At 41.1% G+C, this 20,745-nt stretch overlaps 1 protein-coding gene across 3 annotated transcripts in view; it reads right to left on the bottom strand.

The window, feature by feature from the left end:
- Positions 1 to 13,083: 13,083 nt before the first annotated feature.
- Positions 13,084 to 20,745, bottom strand: part of LVRN (laeverin) — a 34,754-nt gene continuing 27,092 nt past the window's right edge. The window contains exons 17-21 of one of the 3 annotated variants that reach the window (XR_010352336.1): positions 20,027 to 20,197; positions 18,387 to 18,527; positions 17,415 to 17,490; positions 16,917 to 17,043; positions 16,607 to 16,744 (exon numbers count right to left, since the gene is read on the bottom strand). Coding sequence is in view for 2 of the 3 variants with exons in the window: in XM_064403302.1 (XP_064259372.1) it covers positions 16,598 to 16,744; positions 17,415 to 17,490; positions 18,387 to 18,527; positions 20,027 to 20,197 (535 nt within the window). In the remaining variant the exon portion in view is untranslated. Of the gene's footprint in view, positions 16,745 to 16,916; positions 17,079 to 17,414; positions 17,491 to 18,386; positions 18,528 to 20,026; positions 20,198 to 20,745 lie in introns of all 3 variants that reach the window. The other 2 variants (XM_064403303.1, XM_064403302.1) reach the window with 2 other exon arrangements.

Below are 20,745 nucleotides of genomic sequence, written 5' to 3'. Positions count from 1 at the left end.
TTCTTTCACAGACTCCCCGGTTCCCAATCCCTATCCACTTGTTCTAGCTGAAAAGAGCTCATCAGCTAGAACTTTTGTCCTAAAACCCTTTAACCTTTTTATTATTCTTATCCAATACCTGTCCTCTCTCCACTTCCTTCCTGTCCCCATGAAGTAGTTTTTACAATTATGCTTTTCTAGTTTAAATGTGTGTTCATATTGCAGCTTGTCCAGTTTTCAGTTTTAGAAAGCAGGGGCCTGTCAGGTCACGAGGGTAGATCCAATGAGAAGCAGTTTTCAATTGTGTCTTTAATTGCGAGGGTTCAGACAGTATTAGACTGCTGAATCCTAATTGCTGCTGTGTTTATGCTCTCCTCAGTAGGTTCTGAGGGTGACCAATGTGTCTGTCCGAAATTTCCTTCATTCTTTGCCTCTCAATCATCATGAAAGTCAAGACCACCGGGGAAAGGAGAAGATCCTGTTCTGAAAATCTGGGTCTGACTGTTCCACCAAGCCATTCTATTGTCTATGGTTGTGTTTGCTCACCCCATGGAACACTGCACCCAAGAAGGGGCCCTGTGCCCTCCTTCACCTGCATCGCTTCACAGCACTGGTCCTGGAATCTTCCCCACCTCCCAGCTTGGCTGGACTTTACCTTTTGGTGGTCCCCACAAATAAGACCCTTCATTTACCGTCCATCAACCACCGTGACAGATGGACTGAGATGGGAGAAGGTTCTCCCATCAAGGACTGAGACATGTCACCCCTATATGGAAAATTTCTTCCCTTCTTCCCCAAAGACTGAGACTGAAATCCCTACTGCAGAGGGGGGGACGTGTGTGTGGGGAAGGCCAGGTAACCAGAGCAAGTTTGCAAGGGACCACTGGACTGAAAACACAATGGCTCTCACCCACCGCTGAGATCATGGACTGTTGTATCTGTTCTTCCCCCACTTTGCAGTTTTCAATAATAAAAACCCCTGGGTTAGCTGGAGGCTTTTGAGATCTCCCCTGATGTGCACGTGACAGGCTTCGTCGATCAGACTTCGAAGGACGCTGTCACCCCACGTCTGGTAGCTACACCCCGCTTTCCTTTTCCTCCCCTCTCTCTCTCTTTTTCCTTATTCTTTCCCTTCTCTTCATTCCCTTTCTCCCTAATGCATTTTGCTGTGGTTATTCAATAAAAGTACATTTGTTTTGATTTTTACTGCAAAACCCCCTTGTCGTGTCAGTTTTTCCACTCTGAGATCAGTGAAATGAACCTTCAAGAATCTCGTCCTTAGGACAGATTGTGTCAACTGATAACCTAATATGGTGTCTAGGAAAGTATTTTGACAGTTTTTGTGGTGAATGCTCCCTGATTATAGGTTGTAGCTGAAGCCAAATTTCTTTTTTTTCTTTTTGTTTTTCTTTTTATGACCTGAAACTGGAGGTCTTCTGAGTTAAACCGGTTGGAAGATGAGAGCTTTGAGAGAGGGACCAAAGTTGGCACCTCAGCCTAAACTGGGGGCTGTGGTGGTCCAAAAAGCCAGTTGGAAAAGGTTAGAGAACACTGGGCCAGTCATGCTGAAAAGGCCAATCCCAAAACTCATATGAGCTTAGTGCCAAAGGCTAAAGCCCTTTAAGCACTTGCCCATGCTTCAAATTTGCTTAAGATCTGCAATATGGACCCACATAGCCTGTTTATTACAATTAAATGCTCATTTTATATTTGCTGCCTACCACCAAAAGCAAACATCTAGTCAAATGGGCTGTTAAAAACATAATCCTCACTGCAATTGCATTTATTTTGATGCTACAAAACTGTGTAATTACTGCTTCATTTTTTAAATTGTTAATTGTCATATCTCTATCTTTTCTTTCTAACGAAAAAAGGGGCATGTGTGGTATTGCATTTTATTTAAATGGTATGTTTTGTCTCAGCCCTCCAAAATGTATGGTATATCCCAAGCCTCTGGTCCTGCCCTGAACCATCCTGTATCTGTAATCCCATTGGCACAAGTCTGATTCCGCGCCCACTTTGAATCTTTCTCTTAAGCTGTGTGAGGGAAACCAGATCCTCTCTTGGCTCATCTCCTCCTCTCTTGCCCCTTCCCTCCCCTAGGCTCTCCCTCTCTCCCCCTCACTCCCCCTTTCCCCCTCAGTAACCATGCTGTTCCCGGGGGTGGGACCCCCAATAAACTCCCATCTAATCAGCTCCCTCAAAGCCATGTGGAGTCTCCTTGCCTGCCTGCTGCTGCCCGCCAACTCACAGCCTGGGGGGCCCTCGGGGACTTCCCGGGGTGCCCCCCCCCCCCAAAACAAACTGCTACAAGTACTATGATTATAAACATCTCAAATGGATTCACTCTTATTTTCACTGTTCCCTCAGATGCCTAGAAACTATATCCAAACAAGCTGAGGGCAAGAAAAATGTCTGAAGGAGCAACTAATACGGTAAGGAAACATTTGCACAAGCAAGAAGTATGAGAAAAAAAACCCCAACACACAGACAAAAACAAAGAAGCTCAGCTGAGCAAGGGAAATAGGAGGATTCATTTTTCTGCCAATTTTATGGAATTTATGTTTACAGTTAATTAAATCTGCTGAATACTTTTGGAAGCTAAAATATTATTGCTGTGTATTACCATCCCATATAATCCATGTATGTTGACAAATACTTCTAAAGTCACTGCAAACATAAGCGTAATGTCAAACAATTTCCCTTTGGACAATGACTGTAAGCTTTGACCATAGACTTGTCATTCATTATGTAAAGGCACAAAAATACATACAAATTTATATTTGTTGCCTGTTATGTAAATACAGCTGCCTTGCCATCTCTTAGCAAATGACACCTGGAGGGTGTCATTCCTATCAGAGTTCAGTGTGATTTTCCACTAACAATTTCTTACTTTCACTGTTTCTCAGGGGAAAGCAGTGGTGGTTCAGCCCAATCTGCTGATATAGTGATTCAGGAATGTCCAGGCACTTGAGTGCACTTTTTTCCAAGGTGGTTGGTGCTGTGCATCTTCAGCTGCCTCCTCCTGAAAACATACAGGGCAATCTCATGTAACCTATTTAGACATGTCTGCTTTGGACTTTGGGGTAGATTTTCAGCATCATCACCATTCATGATCATAAATAATGCAATTTTAAGTTGCAAAAGAATAATAAGGTATGGTGATAGTCCTTCCTCTAAGACTATTCTTCTGTTTCCCTACTTACTTAGAATTGCTCTTAGCCCTCTAAATCACTGCACTACAAACTTGATCCATTTCACTGTTGCTGTTACTGGTATTTCCCTCTTTAGTCCAGCTCTTCATTTTTGTAATAACTGAGGAAATTGAAGGCAATTTTAAGTATCTTGATAATAAAATAGTACTGAAGAAGTCATACCAAATTTTTGAGTCTTATTGAGCAGTCCTCAGCAGGAGACACATTTTTTTTTGCAGATATTTCCTGGGAAGATTTGCTTTTCCTGCAGTTTTCTTCCACGAGATCACTCATTTGACCACCCTTGCGAAATACACACATATTTGTTAAACATATACAACGGCATAAACTGACTTTTAATTTAATGTTTTAAGGTAAACAAGCTATATCCACACAAGGCTTTAATATATTCTTAATCAGCAGCAAATGCAGAACAAAACGTAGCTCAGTAACAAGCTCTATTTTAAAAAGGTGTTAAATAACATCACGAGCATGTACAAAAGCCGTATCACCAAAGCCACTCCTCAATCCGCTAGGCAGATGCTGGAAAACCGCAGGTGTTCAGCTGGCCCGGAGCTGGGGAGCGCGGTCAGCCCCGCACGCAGTGCCCACGCCCTGCGCCTGTCGCGACATTCCCTGCGGATCCACGGCGCTCTTCCCGGAAGTTCCAGCCAACAGAATAAACGTAAGCTGCTTGGCTTTTGAATCTCGCTCCTTTGCGAAAGATTTTTTAATAAAATGCAATGTGGACATTTTAGGTTTAACACGAAAAAGGGCATCACTTGCTCTGCTAACAAAGTACCCACGGAGGTCTGTGGGTTCTGTGAGTCTACCCTACAAATGCCATCCATCACTTCTCTGCCATCAACATAGGTTCAGCATGGATATTACCTACCTCTTACCAACCTTGTGCAAATACTTAGCTAAAAATTTGTATGTAATATATACAGTACCACCGCCTCAGACTTTAACCCCAAATCCAACCAGAAATAATTTAAGATTCCTCCAACCCTTGTCCACATGCTGCCCAGTCTCTCTCATCACCTCTGAAAGGTAGCACAATGGCCTCTATCAGTTTACCCTGTACTTCAGGACTCTTGCCCCAACCCTGCCCCAGAGAAGGTCTTCATTTCACCACTGCTGAAGGACCAGCACCTCTCTAAGATAAGCAGGAATCCAAGCCTTAAGTTTCCTTTCTTGCAGCCACTTCCTGCAGGGTGACAGTCAAAGTGAGAATAGGAACCACAAGGGTGAGACTTTGTGTTACCTGGAGGGGATGTCTTTTAGAGAGGTGAAACAGCCTTCAGCCAGATTCATTGAGGCATTTCTGTTCTCTTCAGTAACCCGCAGGATGACAGATGTGACACTGTTCACAATGGGAGGCTTGACAGCAACTGATTTAGTTCTGGGACTTCAGTATCATTTTAGGGTTAGAAAAGGAATTCTATTACCAGGCAATTAATATTTAAAGGGTGGGGGAGCCTGCTTCCCTACTGTATATTTGTTAGGCATCCACAACTGAATTAAATGAAGAGCAGCAGTCAAAAGAAGGCAAATATTGTCAAGTTGGAGGCCTAGTAAGGATTTGCTTTCTACATTTCCTCTTGAGTCCAGCCATACATCTAGCACTGTTAAAGCTCTTTATGACTATGCATGATTGTCATCCATGCCTGTTTTTCCGCAGTACGTCAGGTTCAGGAGCAGAAAAGCCATCAGCAGCTACCAATGTGACACACTGAGAGTTTCCATGTATCCTGTGGTGTTGTAAAAATTTGACTGCAACTAAGTCCTAAGAGTTATCTACTAAACACACAAAATCGGAGACCTCATTTTAAATACTAACAGAAAAGAACAAGCATCTTGTTCCACAGATGTGTTTCAAATGCCCTTGCACCTCAGCAAAAATATCCTACGCAGAGAATGTGGCAGACTTCTGCCTCCACAAACAAATATTTTAAGTAGATAATATTGAATTTAAATCTTCAGGAGAGATAACAAAAAGTGAATAACGAAGTGAGCAGGACAGATTATCCTCCGCAGTGTATTCAGAGGATAAATGGAAATGAGGGAGATGCAGACATCCACTATGAAGTCTGCAGAACCTAATTATACAAGGAAAGTATTCTTGGTCCTGAAACGGATTTTTTCTTCTACTATAATTTGACTGTAGCGATAATCTGGGGCAATGCATTGAACACTGTTCTCTTCCATAAAAATGTCACCTCTTGGGAATACTACTAATTGCACTCTTCCTCCACCAAAACCTGTGTTCTCCCATGCTTTTTGAATAGAGCAAGTATTTCTCTGGAGGCAATAACCCACAGCTGAACATCCCATTGTGGCTGCAGTATTGCTAAGAACTGGCAATTTCAGCACAGAGCTTGAAACATTTGACCAGGCTAAAATCAGAGTAAGGGAGAAGAAAATCAGAGGCTGTGTTATATTTTATCCGTGACACAGATGTTTCTGCTCAGAGAACGATTTCAGAAGTTGTTGGGAATTTGGAAGGAATTGCATTTGTTTATGATTCTCATAAAAGAAATATTTTCCTGTATCTATTTTTTCAAGAATTTAATATTCTGTTTATGATTCCTGCAGATTACACAGCTACATGTTTCAGCTGGTGTGAAATGTGGTGGCGCAAAGCATTCCATATACTTCAGGCTGTTTCATCTCAGCAGCCTAAAGCTCACATCTCTGCAGGGATTGCCAGAGTGAATTCACATTTTTTTCAAGTTGTATTTATTTGTGCCATTAGAGATGTTCTGGCTGAGATATGTGAGCATGTTCATCACCTTCACCAGGGCAAGATGAGATGCTGCCCCTATGGCTTTAATCCGCCTGTGCACACAGTGATTAGACAGACCTATTACAATAGTCCCACATTCCTCACAGCCTAGCTCTGCAGAGATGTCTGTGAGCTCAGGAGCCAGCAGTCCATTTTGTGGTGCATTCAAGTACACATCTTGGAATTTCTATAGGACATCTGATGCCAGCCATATTAAGAATGGGAGTAAATTAATCTTTCTCAGATCAGCTATACAGTGGAGGACTGAACTGTAAAGCTGTGGAAAGACCACTTGGCATCTATTCTGTGCCTTCTCTCACACCTGTAAATGTGTGTATGTGTTCAGAGGACAGCCTTAAGGCCAGGTAGGAAACACAGACCAGATGAAGAAATAGATCTCATCTCTTGTAACTCAGCCAATTTACCAGAATGGACAAACCTGGTAACAGCGCAATGGCCTATTCTTTAACAAGGGTCTGGAGGAGCAAATACATCCCTCTCCAAGTAAAATAACACAAATCTTCATAAGTTCTCCTTCCCAAACCCAGAGACTTTCTGCGGCACCAGGAAGTGAGGGTTCCTGTAGCTGAAGTTAAACAGTTAATTATAAAATCATGTGCAACTTCTGGTTGTCATGCAATAGGCTGAAGAGATTTGCCAGGTACTTACCTACCTTCTGAAAACCTGTGGTTCTGAAGGGTGTATGTTCACTTCAGAGCAGACAGCAAGAGAGCAAGGAGGGTCTCCATAACCTTAAACTGTACTTACCAAAGAGAGGGGAATGGCACAGCCTGGATTTGCTGCTGCACAATTCCTCTGATAGTGGAAATATGACATCAGCCCCAGAGAGACTGAAACAGAAGACAAATAATCAAAACAGTGCTCCCCAGAGAAGCAAGCTGAAGACGGTGCCAGGTAACTGTCTTAAAGGACTTCACACTTTCTGTCTCATTCATTGTGGCTTTTACATAGTACTGAGCACAAAGACTGGGAATAAAGAAATTGGATAAATTGGGATGAGAACTCTAATTTCTAATTTGCATCTGTGAACAACAGAGCAAATGTATTTCCTAGAGGTTTTTGGGCTTTTTTAAGGTAAGTAAAGAAAAATACCCTGTAATAAAATACTGCATTTTTTATTTAAAACATATTTAAAAGTGATACGTTTTTAGGATATGGATGTAGGAAAGAAATAATTTACCACTTTAGATAAAATGTTCTTGATTCTATTCACTGTTTCCAGAAATCAAAAATAAATATGTTCCCCTATTCCTGAAGTGCAACCACATGTTTCAGCTTGCTACATTTCAAGTATATTTGTTGCACTTCTGCAAACAACTCAGCCTTCTCCTGATACCATCTGATGCCAATTTTCAGGATGCTGTAATCACTAATGGCTTTCATTATTCTTTTCTACACAGCTAAATCCTAAGCCTCTGAAAATGTCAAGTCTTACAAATTCTCCTTTTGTGGCTTAGACAAGTAGACCAACATTTCTTTTTCTCTTAATCAGCTGTATCCACCCATTTTCTGAGTTAGTTTATAACCCAGATGTGGATTTTTGATTTACCATATTTTTCTTTTTATCCAAACATTTTTAAACCCAAAAGTTGATAAATCATTCAAGCAGCAGACTTCAGCTAGGTGATGCAAATGCTGCTACAAGTCTTAATTTTGCTTCACAGAATGGTTTTCGGTGGTTTTGTTGTGAAAAATAAACCAGAAATCACTCCAGGGTAAAGAAAAAAAATCACAGTATCTCAGGTACTTACATAACAATAAGCCAAAACCAAAAAACCTACAATCTATTTTATTCTCAAAATTTTTTCCAAGGTTCTTCTTTCTCCATTCTACTTGATGAAGAAAACAGAAGTTAACTGGTCTCAGTATAAAAATTGTAATTATACCATCTTATGCTTAATATCTCTTTCCATTTTGGTAGTTACACCTGTGTACCTGAACTTTTTCTGAATTGCTCGTGCGTGAGTTGTATTTGTTTATTATGGCATATGTGGTAACATGCAGCTTGCAGTCTGCTCAGAAAAACTTCTGCTGAGTGGGTGTCAGGCTACAAGGATGTAAACACAGGAGGATTAAAATCTTAGGTGACATTTAGAGAGATTAATTTCAGAGGTGAAACTCCTACCGGTTCCTCTAGGGACAAGTCTTCTTTGCCATGAGCACGAGACTGTAAATACACTTGGGTAGATACAATAGAAGTGTCCATACCCGCGGGGAGGGAGGTGCAGGGGAGCAAATGTCTTAAATTTCTCTGGAGTTTTCTGGTCAGGCTGATTGCTCCTCAAACACCCCAACATACTCTGCCTGCAATGTGCTTAGTAGGACCTATAGCAAGACAAATGGAGCAGCTGAAAAATAAAAAACCCACATTTTTCAGTGTAATCAATTAATCTGTGGTGTTCTGGTCCTGTTGCAAACAGTTCTTTGGATCTCTATTATTTAATTGTTAAAACTTTGGCAGAGTGCCGTTCTTCCCATTTTACAATTCATTTTCCCCTCCTCCTCCTCCTCCTCCCTTTACCCTCATTTTCTTCTGAACAACCAGGTTTATCAGTCTTTCTGCCTCTTTCTACATGTTTAAATCAATCAAGCAGCAATCACAGGGAAGGACAGGGTGGGGTGGAAGGGGTGGAACAGACAGGGGGAAGTACATGAATGCTCATGTGATAAATGAATAAATATGACTCATGCTAACAACTGCAACTATATCGGTATTTTAGAAAATTTTTGTTAAAAAGTAATAGAGAAAAAGGATATGTAATTAGTGTCAAAAAACAGATGTTCTCAGATGTCCATGAGAAAATAGGATACAGGATGTGGTTTAAGATAAGTAAAATCCCAAAACGGAATAGTCCTAGGGATAATTAGAGAATTGGCATTGAAATGGACAAAATTGAAATTACTCCAGGTATCTATGAAATAATAATGCTTGGTTTTGGAATATAATGCTGGCTTCTATAACACAAGACTTGGGGTGCATGTGCAGCCTGTGGGTTGTTCAAAGGACAGTGACAATGAGGAGAAACCTTCATTGAAGCGACCACCAAAAAGCCAAAAGACCCCTTAGCAACAACTGGGGCATGCACTGTGCAATATAGTGATGTAGATTTCAAGAATCAAAAATAGGAGGAGATTTACGGGAAAATATTGATGAATATGTATTAACATACAGTATATTAGTTGTGTTTGGATTCATGTGCTTTTTCTATGGGAGGCAGGGTGAGAAAACCCCCCCACCCCATACCCCGATAGTACCTCGATTGGTTTTGCTTTATCTGAAGCACTGCCAAATTTCTATTTGTATCTGCTTGATTATATTTGATTGTATTTATTTTATGTAAAATTGCTGCTCAATTACAATTGCTGCTAAAATTCTAATTTTGTTGTTTATTAAATTAGACATATAGAACTCCATTCGTAACCTCAGGGATTTGATTCTAGTGACCAAGATGCCCAGAAGAGAGCGTGCAAGGATTGTGTGAGGCACAAGGGGAGAGCAAACCAGCAAGCTTCCCTTGTCCAGAGAAGGCTGCAAGTCCTCCTTGCGGATCGGCTCGGCTCTGCAGCCGCTCCGTCTCCCGCAGGCAAACCCACCCAGCCGTGCGACCCAGCCGAGAGCAGAGGCGTGATCGCATCGCCTCCGTCGCCCGTGTCCATAGAGCTTCCTCGGCATCGCGGGCACACGCCCACCTCCCTCCCTGAGCCCCACGGCGAGCAGGGGAGCGAGGGGAAAGCTGCACGGGAGGGGCAGCGGTACCAGCGACACCGGCGAGGGGGCACCGGGGGAGCACCAGGGCCGGGCAGGGGGATGATGCTCGCTGCAGGGACTGCGGTCTGTAAGAGGGACTGTGCGCTGGAGCAGAGGAACAGCGAGGAGGAAGGAAGGTCAGAAAAAATCCACGTCCTTCCTTCCCGCTACTCAAAGAGTGGAGGTGAAAGAGTTTGGGATGAAGATGAGCCTGGGAAAAAAGAAGGGTGGGGGGATGGCTAATTTTTTGTTTTGTTTCTCACTATCAGAGGCTATTTTAATGGATGACAAATATTAGGCGTGAAAAATGCGTATTTTATGATTGGCTTTTTGCAAATATTAAAATGAGTATTACATGTGCTATGTTAGAGAGTTATGCTGTAATAATTTTCTTAAGTAATGTGTTAAATATTGTTTTAGGTTATAACATAATGTTAAAATAGAAACTATGCTATGTAAGATACTTTTTTTAAAGAAAGGACTCGCACCAAGACAGCAGCCACAGGACACCTGAATCTTTCAGAGAAAGAGAATTTATTGCTCTCTTATCAGAAGAAACTAACTTCTTCCCGCCTTGCTCAACCCTGAAGACACAACTAGGATTCAGAGGAAGAAGTTGACACTGACCAGACAGAATCCTTTGTTTGAATGGAATTTATGCATCATGTATGAGACGTATAAATATGCAACAGGCTATCGCTTTTAAGGGTTAATCCTCTGTTAACATGTGTCCTTTTTCAGGCTTATTTTGCCCAGAAAGCGGTACCCGGTCTGTCCGTAACTCTTTGTTTTTATTGTCTCGTCCTAAATCCTAATTGTCCAAATTTTTATTACTCTAATTACATTACTATTTTTATTACTCTAATTATATTACTATTGTTATAACCATTTCATTACTATTTCACTTTTAAAATTCTAAAACCAAGTGATTGGCATTTTTCACATTAGGTATCTGTTTTAATAGCAACAAATCAAATTATTTTCCCCAAATCAAGTCCATTTTGCCCTGTCCTGGTTGCAGCTAGAAGAAGGTTAATATTTGCAATAATTGCAGGATGGGGCATGTCAAGGATAGTGACGTTATGGGTGTTACTCTGTACCACCACAACATTGCCAGGGACAGGGGAAGCGTAGCAATGGGAACAAACACATACAGACCTCCTTGCTAGCTCCAGAGATTTTTTATGGTAAGGAACAAAGCCTTTTTTGTACTTGAAATTTAACCAAAACTTCATCAAAATAAGCCCACCTTGGCTGGCTGCCACTGTGGCGTCATTGTTCACGCGTTAGCTTTACCCAACGAGCTCTCTTGACAGTGCCGGAGTCCGCCCGCTAGCTGCCAGCTGCACGCCAGGAGTGGGCTGCTCCCGGAAAGCAGCGCGGTCCAGGATACAGCTGTAGGGCTTAAGCATCAGTGGTTCAGTGTTGAAGGCAGGGGCAAGAATGAGAGAGAGGTCTTTTGTATAGGTTCCAAAGAGGCTAATTCCATAGAAGGTCCAAGGCCACAAGACGTAGAACACAGCTGTGCAGGGATTTTTATACAGGGAAGGTCTCAGGGGAGGGTGGAGGGTACAAATTCTTAGCCAGTGGGGAAAGTGATGGGGAGGAGCATTAGGCAGGGTTCACAATAGTCAAGCCAATGGGTCAACACAGGAGAGGGGAACAGTTCAAAGAGGCCAATGGGGCTTCGAGTGTTAGGGGATTTCCAGAGCAGGGGGAACGTACAATGTGGGATTGACAACTCAGAAGGAGGAGGAGCAAAGAACATTCTACAGCAAGGGGAAAGTTTTAGGGTAAGATTGACAACTAGGTGGGAGGATGCAACTCAAACTAAACCAACAGTGCGGGGGTGGGGGGAGGCGAAGGAACAAACCATTGGGGATAAAAACACACCACAACACTCTCTGATCACGTCATGTCCACATGTCTTCCAAACTGATCACTGCCTCACACAGGAGGTGACTATCAACCCACTCATCCTGATGCTGTGATAAGTCTGACCTAGAACAGAGGCTAGACAGAGTTAAAGAATAAAGTAGGCATTTACTAAAAGGCCTTAATGGATACACCTTGGGCAGTACAAGAGTCTGGCCAGGGTTACAGCCAAGACCAACCCAAAATATTTACAAAATCGATGACCAGTAATGAGGTCTCACAGATTTATAAGTTTTTGTTCATCTGCATAATGGAGCTAATTGTCCAGTTACAGCACCAGGTTATGAAGTTCCATTCTCCTTGTTTTTCTCTTTTCAATTCACCGTTGTTTAAACTCTTTGGGCTTGAAGTTTGTACCAGTTGTCCTTGGTCTCAAGGAAGAGGATTGTTCTGTCTACCTACCCCGTGAAGAGAACTTGCCAACACTTAACATGAAGCTCAGAGCTACATAGTAAAGCAGCACAGAATCTGAAAAACATGAAAGCTAAAACTTAAGGCATCATTTCCCCCCTTTAGAGGCTCGACAAGGCCTTTAGCTTTACCCACAGCTAAACTCTTCCCAGAGTGCGTTCTGGTGAACAAAAGTGAACAGAAGTGAACAGGATTTAACAAAGGTGACAAGGGTCCTTATTCCATAAGGCTTTTCTTATTTCCCACTTGGAAGTGGGTCTTTTCTGAAGAGGTCCCTTCCGGGGTCAGTGGAAGGATGGGTCAGGTATTGTTTCTATGTGAATCTTTGCTTCTTTCTTGTACTGTCAGTCATTAGTATTGTTCCTGTTACTGTAGTTTTCATATCTCATTCCTGTTTGCAGTCCATTGTTCATATCTCAACCTGTAATACTTGCCTCTTGTGCCTCCTCTCCATCAAGTTGCAGAGGGAGGAGGAAGGAGGGAGTAAGCAGGCAGCACATGGTTTGGAATCTCAGTGGGAGCACTAAACTGGGGAGTGCCATTCCTTAACTACAGCGTGACCCTGATGATAGGCGGTAAATGATCTCCCTGTATTTCTCTCAACACGTGCTTTTTCATCTCATGTTCTTCCAATGTGTTCATCACAATGGGTATCCCACAGCCAGCCAAAGTCAGTCTCCCCCTCTGCCTACTCAGGTCCTTGTCTCATCCCATCACAAAGAATGACAGACAGTGACCCCCCCAAAGACCAGAGCCCACAGCCCCTCTGACGCAGGGAAGATTTCCGCAACTTAAAGAACCATAGCAGTGACAGTGGTTTTACTGAAGTAAGACACCCTGAAACTTATCAAATGTTGTTTAACAATAGGTTCATTCTGTTATTTACTGCATAGAAAATACAGTCATGATTCAAAATTACCAATGCACAGTCTTAGTGCACTATCATACATGCATGATGTTGCTCACTTACCAATTGCCTTGGATTGAAAAACAGGTGTCTGCAGGAGTCTCCCTTGGAATGGAGAATGTAAACCCCGGCCCTCCAAATTGTTCTAATTTTGAAATTAAGAGGCTCTCAGGCAAAGAGATGAGGATAGGGATAATAGTTCTTTACTTAGTATGTATAACAAGGCAAACAGAAGAGAGCAGGCAGAGAGCTCAGAGAAGGCTCACGTAGGCTGTCTTATTTACGGGATAAAGCAGTTGGCTCACAGTCAAATTACAAGTGATGGAAAAGGTGAAGGTGAGACTCCTGGTACCCACAACCCCCTTTGTTCCTTGACAAATGAGTCTGCTGTTCCTGTGTTAATCACGTAGTTCCAGTTCCAGTTTCTAAGTTTATAGCATTAATGCTTACCATGCCACTGGTTTCCTGCATAGGCTACCAGAGAACAAGTTGGAACTAGAGAAGTTTTAACCTGGTTGTGGTCTAGACCTTTGCTTCCTTTGGTGTCTGAACCAAAGTACCATTAGTTTGGCCAAGAGGCTGGGTCCATATATCACACCAGGCTCTGGAGGAGCCCCTGCACCTCTGAGCCAGGGGATGCAGAGATTATATCTCTTTTTATCTTTTGTGAGTCACTGCACAGCAGGAATGTGGCAAGGCCACATGAACTCAGTTCATTTTTTAGCATTTTAGCCTACATCCCCTTTTACTGAAACAAGCCACAGGCTGCTACACCCATCCCATCAATGTGCCATCAGTGCAGCCAGATGGCGTGGGGTTTGTGCCTTGGCCACCCAGGTCCCACAACCAGCTGCCTCCTCCTCGCTTGCCTGGGAGGTTTCTTGAGGTGCCAGGAGGGAAAGGGGGCACAGCCACCAGTGGCGAAGCAAGACAACTGTGCCAGGAGGTGCAGAGAAGAAGTAGGCTGGTGCTCTTGAACCTTGGCTTAAGCAGCTCTGAAGTCTCCCTCTCTATTTGGCTTGTGTGTATTCTTGCCATCTCACAAGTCTGCTCCCCTGTCACACATACATATAGTATGGGCAGAATAAGTGTAACTTTATGACTTACTCACTCTCAAGGCAGAAAGCAGGACTTAAAGCAAAAAGCCAGTCTCTTCACATCATATCTACTTCTTTCCCCCACTCAGGGCCTACTGAATACATCCTATCTATCAATGACACACAGCTATTTTTATTTTAAATTTCCCCATACGTGCACACCTGCACAATTACATGCTCCATAACACCTACACAGTCTGCAAAAGTACTATTAAAGCTCCTTTCCTGATGTCCTCCTATTCATTTCCAATGAACTTTCTTTCACTCCAATTCTCTCTGCAATAAAGCAGGTTCCCCAACTTTTCCCGGTTTCCTCCCATGCACCTCTTCTTTCCTTACTGTATTTCTCAGTTGTCACTCCAAACCTCTGCACACAGCTTGTACTCAACAGCAGCAAGAGCTGACACTGATACATGCCACCATGTGCAAATGTGTGGATTTTGAAAGTGACTCAGATCTGCTCCTACTCAGACAGCTTACCTATCAATCACCTTCACTATTCTGCCTCTGCCATGAAAACTGTGCTGAAATTCTGAAATAGATTGTCACTGGGAGTCAGACTTTAGTCAGCAGCCATTTTTTAAAAATAGCTTCTTATTTTAAATTATTCTAGTAGTTTTTACACATTGATGGTTCAAATTAAAAGTTTTGTTCAGTAGGATGAAGAAAAAAGTGACAAAAGCATGAAAGATTGGTTAGAAAGGCAGCGTGGTTGCATGGTTGGAGAGAAATAGTTTGAACCTGCTAGGCGTACACTGAAGTTATGGGATGTTTCTTGAGCTTTGCTTAACACACATGATGAGACATATGGTGCCAGTGATTAACTAGTGGAAATCACAGCAAAACAGCTTCAGTACTGGCACAGGTTCCCCAGGAAGGCGGAACTTCCCATCCCTGCAGGGCCAGGCCAGGCTTTGAACAACCCAATCTGGTGGAAGGTGTCCCATGGCAGGACACTACATCATCTTTAAGGTTCCTTACAAACCATCCTAAAGATTCTATGATAAAACCTCTGTAGTTCACCACAGCCTTGACAACTTCCCCTGCTTTCTCAGTCAAGTTGAAGAAGACTTGCAAGAATACATGCAATTTTCTTTGGTATTATCCTTAACTGGATCAAATGCTAAGAGGTCAATTGTTTTCAGCACAAACTTGTGTTGTCCATATGGGTAACTCCCACACAGTAAAGGGTGTCTCAGGCAGTCTCAAAATAGTTTGAAGTTTTCTTTGCAGCCATGGAGAGCAGAGGTAATTCAGTGCAGTCATCATGGCAGCATTTTTCCTAAACGTGTTTAGAGGGCGTCAATGAAAAATCCTTTGTATTAACATGTCTGGAGCTTATTCTTGTCTTTTCATAGATCAGTATTCTAATTTATTTTGTATCCTGCATTCCCACGTAACAGTGTTTCCTGATCTATAACATGTTAACTGATCACCTGTACTGTAATTTTGTCACAATACTGTTACCCTACAAATAAATTATTTTCATGGACTGAAGATCCCATGGGTGTTTTTTAAGCACAAGTTAATATGGTTTGCTAATACTAATGGGCTGAATTCTTCCTGTCACCTCCAAAGTGCTGTGTAATCAAGGTAAGTAACCTTGCATCTACGGAGGAGTTGGAGTCTGTGATTCTGATGGGTCCCTTTTAACTCAGCATATTCGAGCGATTCCATGATCAGTGAGCACCTCAGTGCAATTAGAACAGTGATGTTCCAGAAGAGTTAGCTTAGACAAGACTTTGCACATTAGTGCCATGGACAAAATGACTCTCAAATGTCACATACATCATCCCCTAGATAAATTTTATCCAAAGATAATCCAGTTCACACACTCTAAGACTATTCTGGGGGCTGAAGCATGCTATATAGAGATGACCAGTAGGATCTCTTCAAAAGCAGTTCCTAATCAAACACAAATGTAGACACATTAAGTACAGATCTGCTGAGAAAAAAGCAAAGTTGAAATTACAAGGCATTAATTTCTTGATTAAAATTACAATTTGAGGATTCTGTAGTCCTTTCCTCCCTACAGGTCTGAAGTAATTCTGAAGCTTATGTTTTACAGAACTGTTAGAAATTATTGTCCTCTTTGCAATTTAGAAACACAGAAGTGGAGACAAGTTATAGATCACTGTACAAATGAAACAAAATAGAATACAAACTTTTTCAGCTTCCTTATGTTTTTTTGCCGCAAATATGCAGCACACCTTTCATTTGAATATTCAGAAGAAAACCCCCAAAGGATTCAAGACTGTACCTATATGTTAGATTATTATTAGCAATGCATCCCTAAAACCTCATTCAGGAGGAAATTATTTTAGATACAAGATGAAAATATGTTTATAACTTCTTTTCCTAAATCCTTGATTTCTTTGTGAATCATTTTACCCAGATTTTCCAGTGGGAAGACAACCACAGGACTCATAAAATTGTGCTTTACCTTTAATTACAGCTTATAATGAATACCAATATGATAGTGAATCACATATAATATACTGGAAATTGTTTTCCAAGTCAATCATCTACATTTTTCTCTAACCAGCTGGCAATTCTGATTAATAGTTTTCTCCTTTCAATATTTTCAAGTTTTGCAGATTCCAGTAGCATAGTAATAGCCTCTCTCTCATCCTCTTCCAAAGTAGCATTATAAAAAACCTGCAACTGAAGAAATAAACACATGAGCTTAGTTCACACATAACTTCACTTGCAACAAGCAGCTGTGTGCCTGACAGATGCTTTAGACAGAACTGCACAGAAAAGGGGCAGATGACAGAGACTGAAGAGGGGGTGGGGCAAGGTTACTGATTTACACTAACGTGGGAAAGCTCCTTACACATCAAGAATGTGCCCTTTTGCTGTTCCTCTAAAAATCCTTTCAAATGCAGCCAACTTCACTGGTACTGGTGGTACCACACTGTCTAGGACTAGTTGGGTAGAAGAATCCTCTTGTGCTGCCTGTTCTACAATCACAGAACAAGAAATCTTTCTCATCAGTCTAATAGGCAAAAGACAAAAGAGGAGTGAAGAATAGTAAATAAAGGTTTGGGGGAAGCAGTGACTGAACAATATGAGGAATTAAACAGATGTCAGTATGACAACCTAACAGGCCAGCTGCCCAATTGTTGGTACATTTTCAGTAGATATCATGTTGTCTCTACAGACAGATTACATAGAGGAAAATGAGACAGTTTTGATAGAATTTGTGGGGACTCTGCTCAAAACATGAAGGTTTGGAAGACATCAATATTATGGTCAATGATTCCTTTAATGAACAAAAACTTATATTTACAAACTGGGCATGAAGTAGAGACTAAATGCTTCTCTGATTTACCTCTTGGATCTGTACATCTGTTTTGACAAATCTTCCCATGGCTTTTAGTACATCATGCAATAATTCATGCCCATATCTGTAAAATTGAGATAAAGGTCCTTCAAATAGCACATTAACAAATATACTAAATTTCATCTCATTTGAAAATACACTATTCCTTGATCATTTACTGTGTTGTGAATACCGACTAAGCTGAAATTTGGACTATGGACTATTTTCCCTCTTTTAAAGAACTACCATTAATATTCAATTTAGACATTTGAGCTGTACGAAATACAATAATTACCCTTCACTTTAATTTCCTACAAAGATCTGGTATTTGTACTTTGGTAATGTGAATTCTTTGCATGAAACAGATAATCTCTCTGAGGCAATACAGCCAAACTGAGCTAGAAAGACTCAAAACCAGTAATGTGTCCAATAAGCTGGTGTTCCTGTTGCTATTTTGAGCATATTGAAAAAACCACTTGCATTATTCTTTTAGTTTGAAAATAAGGGGGCAATTTTCCAGCAAATTTCTCATAAATTTAGAACACAAAAAAGCACTGTAAGGGAGCAAATTGATGTGACACAAATCTGCTACAACTTGCCTTTTCTAGTGTTAGCAATAATTTACATATAAGGATTTTACTTCAGCATTTCACACCCACAATTTACAGCATTTACACTTGTAAAATCCTAGTGGACAAACCCACTTCTAGAGTCAGGATACTTAGGGGTACTTAAAAGTACAGAAACAGTCATGAACAGACTAATTTTTAAAGTCTTCTATGTTTGATGTGCTATTCTTTGACATTAAACCCTGATCAGAGTTGAATCCTCTGAAAACTCTGCTCTGCATACTTAATTGAATCAGTCATTACAAATAGCCATCCCTGGAAGGAAAATCTGCACCTGAATTTTACAGCTCAATCATAGAGGAAGAAGCCAAAGAGCCACAGAAATTAAAAGAAACCAAAACTTATTGCTTACCCTTGACTTAAAAGTGGCCAATTTTCTGTAACAAATTCCCAGGCTATACGGTGCCCAATATCTTTAGTCACTACATGTGAGATGATGACTGAAGTACAATTGGAAGAAAATAATGTGTCACTGAGTCCATATTGCAAGTATCTGTTAGAAAAGCAGGAAAGAATTAACCTGTCACTTGCTGTTTTAAAATGGAAATATACAATATTGCAATCTGGAAAAAAAATCCAGTTCACAAAAATTCCTACCTTAACAAATATCAGCAGGTGGAAGGTTATACCAAAGTTGGTTTCACTGAGCTGTGTATTCAGCTCGGGTTTTGTCCTTAACATTTGTTCTTGCACATGGACTCTTTACTTCTGGTAAAGTGAGGGTGTAGAATATCAAAGGGACATAGATGTGTTTCTTATCTTGGCACCAAAAAGACAACTGCTCCTACCAGACAAGCTTGTGGAAAGGCAGACTGCTCTTCACCTTCAGGCAACTCACTTCACTGTGACTCAGATGGAGCCTACAGAGTATGCCAGTGAGACACTTTTACAAAAAAACTATTCGTTTATAGGGTCCCCTACAGTGAGACTCAATTAGAAAATTTTTATGAGGACTAAAGCAGGATTTCAGAAGTGTCTTCTAATTATGTCAGTGGCAGTGAATGCCTGAACATCTTGAAAAGTAATTATTCTCTGTGTTGCCTCAGTGTTTTACCTTGCATGCTCCTACTTCCAAATGAACCCTTTTAGAGTTATTTTCTCGTAGGGTGTTGCAGGCAGCTGCTTTATGGGTAGAGTTGGGTTTCTCCCTTTTGCATGCCCTGTGTTTAACATAATGGACATAATTTTGAGGGCCAGGGAAAGCATATCTTAGCATTCTTCACCCCAAAACACTCCCTGGGTGGCATTTAAAAAAAACAGATTGGTTTGTCAGCAGCTGAAGTACATGGAGGAAGAAGCTCATCAACTCCCTGATTTATCAGGGAATGGTGCTAGCCTGTTCCAAGAAAAAGGCCATAGGATCATAGGTCAAGAGGGAAATAAGTATAGCTGGTTGGGCATCTCTTTGCAACATTTCTTGTCTTATTCTCAGTTATATTTTTTGTCTTCCCAAATGACCACCACACTAGAGCAGGTGGCTGGAAGGACTAAAGTGTTACTTCCACACCTTCAGACCCATGGAGTTTATGTAAATGTTTGGATGATAATTCTTTACACCATCACTGCCGAAATTCCATCCCTTAACAAATGCTTTAGGTACTACAAACATAACTGATTAGAGAATTCAACATCATTTTACTGACAAAGATACAAATTCCAGTAAAAGAAAATAAACACAGTGCTCCAAACTATGTTCTGGAAATTTTTGGACAAGACTCTTTCATATGTCTTAACTTTTTGGTTGGCCCACATGGAGTCAGAACTTAAGACCTGACGACCCACATGTTGTATTTGCAGAAGGATTGTTTATTTGTGTTTGTCCCATTTTTCATACTTGCTCCCTAACAAAACTCTTTAAAACTTTACCAGTGGTTGACAAGACACATGCTTCTGTGGCAAGCAAACCTCTACCACCTTTGCACAGTAAAGTATTTTTATTCTTATTATTTACTTCTACATACACAAAGATATACTTTGATCAAGGTCACTCACCTGTAAAGTAACCATGACTCTTTGGCACAGCTCATGGCATAGAGAAGGATGTCTTCATCTTCCTCAGTGGAGTCAGTATGGTTGTACATTTCCCATGCAAAATTCCATTCTTTATCACTTCCCACTGCAACACCATAGCAGCAGACTGTTCTTCTAATTAGAAAGGGGATTCTGCAAGGCAAAATACAATTTAAATGTACTGTACTGTTGTAGAGACAAACACTGTTGTTAATGCATAACTGAAATAAAATGTTTATTTACAGTTAGAAGATACACAAGAATGCAAGTACAAAATAGTAGTGTAAATAAGGATAGGAAACCTGTTTGTTTTATTTATTATTTAAGCATTTAAAAAGCATGCATTTTAAAGGAAACAAAAAACCCCAAGTTTTTGGAGCAATTGGACCAGAGTATTTTTGTACACATATAGTGTCAATGCCACTGTTCCCCATCACCGCCTAGGAAATGGATCACGCCATTAAAAAGTGCACTAATGCATATGTGCATCATCCCAGACAAGCCTTTTCTAAGTTCCTTCAGTGAATGCACCCAGTAGGAAAAGCAATTTGCAGCACAGAAGGAAACAGAAGGGACATTTTTTCATGCAACAGGCAGCGTCCTATTACTCCCACCCCAGGGAAGAGGCCTCAACAGGGCAATGAATTTCATAGCAGAAACTAAATACAAACATTACCAGTATAATGCTCCATATGCAAAGG

This window comes from Passer domesticus, chromosome Z, assembly GCF_036417665.1.
Source record: "Passer domesticus isolate bPasDom1 chromosome Z, bPasDom1.hap1, whole genome shotgun sequence".
NCBI classification, from domain to species: domain Eukaryota; kingdom Metazoa; phylum Chordata; class Aves; order Passeriformes; family Passeridae; genus Passer; species Passer domesticus.
Note: the sequence above shows the minus strand (reverse complement) of the source record. Positions and strands in the feature narration are given on the sequence as shown.